Consider the following 9,508-nt stretch of genomic DNA (forward strand, 5'->3'; position numbering starts at 1 on the left):
GTGGCCCTGGTTTGGGAATGAAATTCAAGAGCTGTCCCTTGAGTCCTGGGGCAGGGAAGTGCTTTCCTATCATTTCCTAACAGAAGAGGTCCTCTGATCTTTATAACAAAGTAGGAGACAGTTGGCTGGGGAAGAATTTCAGTCATCTTAATCTCCGCTCCCCTGACTCGAGGCTGGATATATCTCAGTGATTCTCGAGAGATGAGAGTGTGTGGGATCTGGAAGACTGTCTGGGGAAGATAACGGCCATAGATGCCTGGCCGCCCTTGGGTCTGCCAGGCCTCTAACCACACAGACTCCTTGCCCTCCCCATCAGCCTGAAGACTGGTGCTCCCCCTCCCCTCCTCCACGACCCTCCTCAGTGTAAATGGGGTCCATTGCTCTCACCCCAGGACAAGGCTGCTGATCAGACTCCTTGTGGAATTGTCTTCCACATTGGTTTGGTGTATCACTAAGTCACTAGTAAGTCAATTCTCCATCAGGCCCGATACCTTCAGTTATGGAAGATATTTTCAGTCACATCTATTAATTCGTGTTTTTTACCTTTTCCAACATTTTATGAGTATAGTTTTAAAATCTTTGATTTCCATTGGCTGTAGTGAGAAGAGAGCTTCATGCCTGATTCATTTCAATGTCATCCTAGTTTCTCTGTCGGGGTAGGGGTTCAGCTCCCAGATAGCTAAGACATTAGAGCCTTTGCCGTCCCAGTTGGGGAACCTAGAGGTTACCTGTGAGCCATTGGTTCCTGCATAGGGCACTTGGCAAGTACACTCTCTCCTTAAGCAAACTCACCTCCTGTGCAACCAGGACTCACTTGGGAGTCATATTGCTTCCCCAGGTGAGTTTTACATTGGTGGCCAAGAGCACTTCTACCTGGAGACTCACTGCACCATCGCCGTCCCGAAAGGCGAGGCAGGGGAGATGGAGCTCTTTGTGTCTACACAGAACACCATGAAGACCCAAGTAGGTGACCCATGGGTCTGCTCAAGGGCCTGGGGAGGGCTCCAGGGAGCTCCTGGCAGATCAGGAGCGGCAATGTGGAAATGTGAAGAGGCAGACCTAGGCTGGTCCAGAATGAGATTTGGGTTAGTGGTCCTGGAGCCAGACCCTGTCACCAACAAGCTGGTGTCACTGAGCTTGTTACATAAACTTTCTCATCTATAACTTGGGGCTTGGAAGGGTTGTTGTAATGATTAGATGAGTTTTAATATTTGTATATAGCCTAGTTAGTGTTAGCGACTATCATTCCAGTGCTACATGGCTTTGGTCAAATCCTGTCTGGCCTCAGTCTCCTCCTCTGTAAATGAAGGTGTTGGGCTAAGTAGTAGCCACAGGGACCACTAAATTATCTGCAGCAGCTTAAATAAATTTCGGCAGAGGAAACACTCCCCATTTCTCTACTGCCTATGATGCGACAGTGGTTGCCAGCATTCTTGGCAACTGGTCCTGCTCTCATGACCCACCAGCTCCTGGCCAATTGGAATGAGTTTTGCCTCTGAAAGTGTGCTGTGACCAGCTGCTTGCCCCTCTGGTTATCTCAAGTATCTGAATTTAGACTGCAGTGACTGATGAGTGCCGCACCCCAGCACCACTCCCCGAGGGCTGCACTGGGAGGGGAGGGGATCCCCCAATCAGGGAATTTCAGACTTCACAGCGGTAGTCAGGCCTGTGCACATGAGGGAGCCTCTGGGTCAGGCCTGCAGTAGGGCGAGATGATGCATTCAGTGTGAGGGCTTTTTCTTTTGTCCCCAGGCCTTTGCTGCAAAAGTGTTGGGGGTTCCAGCAAATCGAATTTTGGTCCGAGTGAAGCGACTTGGAGGAGGCTTTGGAGGGAAGGAGACCCGGAGCACCGTGGTGTCCACGGCAGTGGCCCTGGCTGCATACAAGTGAGTTCTCCCAGTGGACTCTGCCAGGAAGGCTTTTGGGTTTCCCCGTTTGGGAAGTTGATTCCCCTTGCTTTGCATTTTCACAGCTCTCTGTTTTTAGAATTCTTGGATATAAGAGTGAGGGAAGCATCGCCTGGTTCTTTATGTTCTGATGCATATGTCCATGTCTTATCTTCCCAACCTGGCTGTGAGGGCTCCAAGGGCAAGGACACACCTCCCATCCTCTTATCCTCACCTTGTACAGCACCGCGTCTAGACAGCAGAGCAGCCCAGTGTGGGTCTGTTCTGCGAGCTAGGTGGCAAAAGGTTTCCTTACTGTTTTCATCCCCGAAAATCACCTGGCTGGGCTGTTGTAGAGACTTCCAGGTTTCTCACCCTCTGATGCCTCCCTCAGGACCGGCTGCCCTGTGCGCTGCATGCTGGATCGTGATGAGGACATGCTGATAACCGGCGGCAGACATCCTTTCTTGGCCAGATACAAGGTTCTAGATGGGGGGGGCTGTGCCAGGGTGGGCAATGTCATCTCGTTGGAAGTGAGGATGAAGATCCAGGGATTCTGGGATATACTCTGAGTTTTTTCATGACTATCTGTACAAGTTCAAAGAAGAAATAGCGATGAGAGAAATTCAAACCAGCCAACAGCAGCTTCCAGGGGTGATGCTGGGGGAAGTGGGCGGGCCATCTCCCAAGCAACGTCACAGGGTGGCGTTCATCACTTTTGTGAGTTTGCTGTGGTTCACATCTGGTCTTATTCCCCTCAGGCTCAGAAACCTGATTTTTCTGCAGACCTGGGGCTAATCCATCCTGCAGGATGACATAATGTTAGTGTGTTGACAGTCTGATGTAAAAATCAGAATGACCGCTTGGTAATTTACAATGAGGAATAATACTTCCCAGGGGCCCGGACAGGCACACATTGTTGGGGTGGGCATCTGCCCTGCCAGACCGTGTGTGGCTGGGCACTGCCCAATTTCCCTGTGGGACAGTCCCTTTTCTGGGCTTTTGTGGATGACCAGTTCCTGTTCTGACCATGTACCCCTTCTCTGTTCACACCAGTATAACCTTACAGGTCCCCTGTAGCTCTATAAACCTGGGAGCCCTCTCTCTTGACGAGCTGGCTTTGAAAATCTCCCCTTTGATCTCCTCTGCCTTTATTTCATAATTTAACTCCCCAAAATGGATTGTATTTCTCTCATTCCCAAATTTTAGTGGATTTGAAGAAAGTACCATGTTCTTTTGGGGTCCATTTCCTCACTTATGAAATGGCCTCTTGGGTTTGTCTTGATGTTTACATAAGGTCGGGGGTGTGAAAACACATTCATCCTCGTGCAAAGTGTTACTTTCATTGTTTGCTGGCCAAAAGCTGTGAGGGGAGCCTCCAGCATCTTTCCTCGTTTCTCTTCCCAGCCCTGCTCCCTGCCCTTTCATGACCAGCATCCCCTTTTCTACCTTCTCACTCTCTCTGGTAGAACCAGAAGCCAGGAGTAGGTAGAAAGAAGGAGGAGGCTGGGGAGAAGGTGTCCAGAGGTGAGGATCCAGGGGTATGCCACTGGGGAGATGTCAGGTCCTCTCTTCTCCACCCGTTAAGTTCACCTTGTTTTCGTGGTGCGATGTCCTGCTCTTTCTGTTTCCTCCAGGTAGCGTAGGTGGGAGGAAAGGATTAGAGATAGGCAGAGGGAGGGGACTGTGGAGAAATCCCTCGCCTTTTTGACAGGTTGGCTTCATGAAGACGGGGAGGATTGTGGCTCTGGAGGTGGATCACTACAGCAATGCTGGGAACACCCTTGATCTCTCTGAGGCTGTAAGTAGGACCCGCCCCTGCATCCGGGGGTGACCGGGAGGTCAAGGGCACACCCTACAGCTTGTTCGCACATATGAGTACAGTCCTCCTCATTTCTTGCCTGTTACTGTTGCAGTAGTCTCCTAAATGGATCCCACTTGGGTTCTCCATCTTTGGTTAATCTTCACAGCACAGATATGATCCTATTACTTCTCTGATTAGAAACTCGTCCTTCCTATTCTTGCGAAGCACGCAAAGTTAGTTACAAAACTTTATGTACAGCATGGTGATCTTGTATGTGTATGAATGTAATATTAGCAATATGTATATATAATGATATGCAGGGAAAATGTGTGAAAGAACATACACTGAACAGTAATTGGATGAGATTAAGTTGGGCGCACGTTGTCATTTTCTGCATTACACATTATTTAAAATTTGAGTTGATCAATTTACTTTTTTTAATGATTTCATTGAAGTGTAGTTTACATACCATAAATTCACTTGTCTGAAGTATATAATTTAATGGTTTTTAGTAAATTTAGAGTCACGCAACCATTAATACAATCCAGTTTTGGAACATTTCCATCAGCCAAAATGATGTCTTGTGTCCATTTGCAGTCACTCCTGTTCCCAACCCCCAGACCCAGACAACAACTAATCTACTTTCTGTCTTATAGATTTTCATTTTGTGTGGTCTGTTTGTGTAAATAGAATCATACGTTATATAGTCTTTTGCATTGGCTTTTTTTCTCAGAATAGTGTTTTTGAGGTTCATCCATGTCATAGCATTTATAGTCCTTCATTCCTTTTTACTGATGAAGAATATCCCCTTGTATGGATAGATCATATTTTATTTTCCATTCACCACTCTGTTGACATTTGGGTTGTTTCCAGTTTTCAGCTTTTGTGGATAATCTGCTTTGAACATTCTCGTATGACTCTTGTGGTGGCATATATTTTTGTCAATTTTGAAAATTAACAAAATTACCTTGGTGGTACTACTTTTCAAAGTTTTTTAACTCTTAATTTTATAACCATATTAGTTACATAAACATAGATTCCTGTTGTAAAATAAAACATTTCAGGACAAGCAGGGTTTCATTGCCCCCCACTTGGGTGCAGCTCCTCTCTGCGAGGGGCTCTCTGATTGGCTCAGTTAGGAAACTTCAGACTTCAGACCTCGGATAAAAACTGCTCCAAAAATGAAACATTTGCAGTAGTCTCACCATTTATAGTACTGCCTTCTTGGTGCTGCAGGAAAAATCAGGTTGAAAAAGATCCAGTATTTGTGTCTGTACAAAGATCTTACAAGATTTTTAATTCAATCCAGCAAGTATTTATTGTGTGCCTAGGGTGGCAATGTAAAGAAGAACATGGTATTGTTTCTGTCCTCAAGACAAATGGTGGGGGAGACAGATAATAAAAGAACAAGATGAAATAGAAGGACAAGTTGAGAAAGTGCTAAGGGAAAGCAGAAATGGAATAAAGCGAGACATACAAAAACCACCTAAGATGACTAAGACTGAAATAATCAAAGATACAAAAAGAAACATGTGGGGCCGTAAACTAAATCCAAAATGAAACACACAAATAGAAACTATCGTTTATCTCATCAGAGAGATGAGATATTACACCTTAGAGAAAGATCAGCATGCTATAAAAATTGAACACTTGGAGAATAAAAATGAACTCCTGTGAATTTAAACTGTGAAAGCAGAAGGGTTGAAAGAAACTTGGGGAGCTCTCCCCAAAAAAGAAAACGTGGAAAAATAGGAGAGAAAATACAACATAATTGGAGGTCCCATCCAGGAGATCCAAATAATAGAAGTTTCAGAAAGAAAGAACGGAAAAAAGAGAGAGGAGGAAACTATCAATGAGTAATTCAAGAAATTTCCCAAAACTGACAAGTACGCATTTTGAGATTAAAAGAGCCCTTCAAGTAGTACAATGAAGGAAAATGAACCTATGCTAGTTTACATCATTGTGAACATTTTAGAAACCTGGGGACAAAGAATATTTTACAATTCTCAGGGAGAAAAAAACAGAACTCATTCCAAGACTTGGAAAGGCATTGATTGGAGTTCTCAATACTGGGGAACTGCAACACACTAGTGAAGTGTGTTCAAACTACTCTGGGAAATTGGGAAACTTATTTCCAACCTAGAATTCTATATGCAGCCAAATCATTAATTAAGGGTTAGAGTAGAATAAAGACATTTCAGACATGCAAGTTCTCAAAAACGTTCCTGTCTACTTACTCTTTTTAAAGAAGATATGGAAGGATGTGCTCCAACAGAACGAGAGTGTAGAACTGAGAAAGGGGAAGACATGGGATCTAGGAATAGGAGATTCAGTATGGAGAGAGGCAAAAGGAATCCCTGGGATGAACGTGAGCAGAAAATCCCAAGGCCAGCCAATTTAAATTGGAGTAGGCCAGAAGGCTTCAGGAAGGATTTCTTCAAAAAGATGGAACTGATAGAAAATCTAACATGTTTGAATGTATTGAGAGCAGATTTTTTGATCCAGGGAAAACTTTAAGCTGGCTTAGTAACAAGTGCATGGAAAACTAAGGAAATGAAAAAATAAAGACAAAATTAACTCAAGGGGGAAAATTGTTTTCAAGAAAGAGAAGTAATTACAGTACAATTATATGGCTTACCTGTAAGTAATGTTTACAGGACTATAATATTAAACTGACCATTGATCAGATCAAAACATAACTATGTGGGAGATAGGAAGCTGATGTGTATACAGGAAAAGGGGTTAGCTAGGAAATAAATTCTCCTTTTCCATCAGGGAGAAACAATATAAGAGTCTAAAACTGTAAAAGACGAGAAGCAGCAATATAAACACATTGTTTAGAGATGTGGAAGTTACTGTAAATAGCTGATGAAGAATGAGTGGTTGCCTCTGGGGAGCGGATGGAAGGGAAGTAGAGGGCGCTGCTGCTTTGCACAACACGACTTATGGGTGTGTTTGACTCCAAACTATTTCTAATACAACTTTAGTGGGAATAAAAGCTAATTTAAAATTAATAAAGTCACCTTCTTTTGTAGAGGCTAGTGATCAGTTCCCACTAGAGGGTCTGGGAGGGCTTCCCCATGGAGTTGCTGAATGAGGATTTGAGTAGGTGGGTCAGGTGAGGAGGGGCGTTACAGGTGAGAGTAACATGCAGTCAGAAAAGAGGATCAAAAAAATACATCAGGGAAAGGTCCAAAAGTGTCTGGAATTCCATGCTTAAAGATATATGGACTTTACTCTGGAGATAATAAGTCGTTTTTAAGCAAGTGCTTGACCTGATGTGACCTTAGATTTTAGTATGAGACATGGATGGAGGGAGGAGGCACTGAAGGCCAGGAGCACAGTAAGGAGGCTCTTGCAATATCTCAGGGAAGAAATAATTTGGGCCTGAGTAATAGCAGTTCACAGTGGGGCTGGGAAAGGCAGGGATGGGTGCAGCCCTTGAAATCCCTCTTTTGAGGAGCCAGTAAGGTCAATGCACAGTTCTCTCCTATTTCTCTTCTTGGTTTCAGATAATGGATCGAGCTCTATTCCACATGGACAACTGCTATAAAATCCCCAACATCCGGGGCACCGGCCGGCTGTGCAAGACCAACTTGCCCTCCAACACGGCCTTCCGGGGCTTTGGGGGGCCTCAGGGGATGCTCATTGCTGAACAGTGGATGAGTGAAGTTGCAGTGACCTGTGGGCTGCCTGCAGAGGAAGTAAGCTGGGAACATGGTGGCACAAGTCAGAGTGGATTAGCCTACTTTGAGGGGACAGTGGCTTTGTATCTTGGGCATCTCCTATGGGGGCAGAGGATGAGCAGGGGCTGTTGAGGGGTCTGGAAGGTTGACTTTAGGATTTGCCCCCCTCATCTCTTGCCACTGACTGGGCCTCAGTGTCTCTCTCCTTGGGAAGGTGCGGAGGAAGAACATGTACAAGGAAGGGGACCTGACACACTTCAACCAGAAGCTCGAGGGGTTCACCTTGACCAGGTGCTGGGATGAATGCCTGGCAAGCTCCCAGTATCACGCCCGGAAGAGTGAGATTGACAAGTTCAACAAGTACGTGCTGAGCGGGGAGGAGTCTGACGTTCTGGTGCTCTCTGGGGTTTCCTATTCTATAGCCTTTTTGCTCAACTCCAAAGACAAAGCTATTAGTTTAATGGATAACTTCCGAAGGTGCTGAAATGGCCACCTTGTTCACAGCCATCTCTTTAAGATCCTGAAATGAGCTTCAGCCTGGGGCAGGTGGGCTCACAGCACTGAGCATCATAGCCCATCAGTGTGGCTCATCTTTACACATTTGTCTGCCTTCCGGGCACACCGTGTTCTAGCGAACACCAGCCCAGGTCTGAGAACATCACAGTTATGCGCCAGCTCTGACACTACCCTGTGAATGTGACCATGGCAGTCACTCTATCTCCCTGAGCCCCCATCTGCACAGTGGGGATGATTATGCTGGCTCTGTCTTCCTCACTGAGTTACTCAGAAAACCAAATACAAAGCACAGTGAAAGTGTTGTCATTCTCATCAGCGAACCACAGTTCCTCCCTGGGACAATCACTGTCCAAGGTCACTAGGGCACTCTGACTGGAGCCGAATTCCACTCAGGGAAGAAGAGTGATGATACTTTAAAGCCGGTTCTCTCACGGGTGGGCCCTGCTCCAGCTGCACGGAAGGACTCAGAACCCAAATTCCTTTCTTTCTCATTTTATCTCCATAATTGGGGCACAACTCAGTGATAACAAGGGCTATATGCGCAGTGCCAAGGGTGTCTTCTTCCAATTTTAGAAAGATGTTGATTGAAAACATGTCCATTTAAACACAAATATGGTGAGAATGTTCCTTTTCCTCCAGGGAGAATTGTTGGAAAAAGAGAGGATTGTGCATAGTTCCTACCAAGTTTGGAATAAGCTTCACAGTTAGTTTTCTGAATCAGGTAATTGCTTTATATGATTTTGTCCGTCCCCACTGGACTGGGGCTCCATTTCCCCCTCTGTTTGTAGTATTGCAGGAGAAGCCCATTGTCACTGATAACAAAGCTGCCTAGAGGAGCTCTTTGCTGTTAAAATGGAAGTTGAACTCGCATATCCTCGTTTGTCCCATATGTCGTGGGACAGTGAGAGCAGCATGGGACTCAGAGATCTGGGGTCAACTTCTAGTTCTTACTCCTCCTGACTGTGGGACTAAAGGCAGTTACTGTGTCTTTCTGATCTCATTTCTTCATCTATAGAGTGAGGACAAAGATATTTGACCTACTTCCCTCTGAGGATGGGAGACAGACAGAGAAAGAGAGATATGAAAAAATTTGGCAAACTCCTTAAGGGCTATGTAATTAAATCATGAGATCTATACTGCTCTGATTTCTCTCTGGGTTTATATCCAAAATGTTGCTACTGGTTTTCTTTTTTTTCCTGGGCTCCAGCACCTTTGGTCCTATGACCCAAGCTGAGTTAGAATTTACCCAATTTTGTGTCTAACATCCTTCTCTTCCCTTAGGCAGGAGCCCTGATTCATGTGTACACAGATGGCTCTGTGCTGCTGACCCATGGGGGCACTGAGATGGGCCAAGGCCTTCACACCAAGATGGTCCAGGTGAGCAGCCTGGGGCTGTGGGAGTCCTCTCTGACTCCACGGTGTCTGTATGAGGGAAGATGCTGTGTGAAACTGAGCAGTGGGACATACCAGAAGCCGAAGCAGGCCTAGGCTCTGGCCCTGGCCCTGCTGCTCATCTACATGTGACCTTGGGCAAGTCTGCTCCCTTTCTTGGCTTAGTTTTCTCATCTGTGGAAAGAGGTTGGCCAGGTGATCTCTGAGGTCACTTATGTTACCAA

General features: G+C 45.5%; 1 protein-coding gene across 1 annotated transcript in view; it reads left to right on the top strand.

Annotated features, from left to right (window-relative positions):
- XDH (xanthine dehydrogenase) overlaps positions 1-9,508 on the top strand; it is a 132,725-nt gene that overhangs the window by 8,412 nt on the left and 114,805 nt on the right. The window contains exons 6-14 of the mRNA XM_046661843.1: positions 393-462; positions 754-963; positions 1,753-1,886; positions 2,281-2,368; positions 3,601-3,687; positions 7,203-7,394; positions 7,591-7,736; positions 8,532-8,613; positions 9,174-9,269. Coding sequence (XP_046517799.1) covers positions 393-462; positions 754-963; positions 1,753-1,886; positions 2,281-2,368; positions 3,601-3,687; positions 7,203-7,394; positions 7,591-7,736; positions 8,532-8,613; positions 9,174-9,269 — 1,105 coding nt within the window. The remainder of the gene's footprint in view (positions 1-392; positions 463-753; positions 964-1,752; positions 1,887-2,280; positions 2,369-3,600; positions 3,688-7,202; positions 7,395-7,590; positions 7,737-8,531; positions 8,614-9,173; positions 9,270-9,508) is intronic.

This window comes from Equus quagga, chromosome 5, assembly GCF_021613505.1.
Source record: "Equus quagga isolate Etosha38 chromosome 5, UCLA_HA_Equagga_1.0, whole genome shotgun sequence".
In the NCBI taxonomy this organism is placed as follows: domain Eukaryota; kingdom Metazoa; phylum Chordata; class Mammalia; order Perissodactyla; family Equidae; genus Equus; species Equus quagga.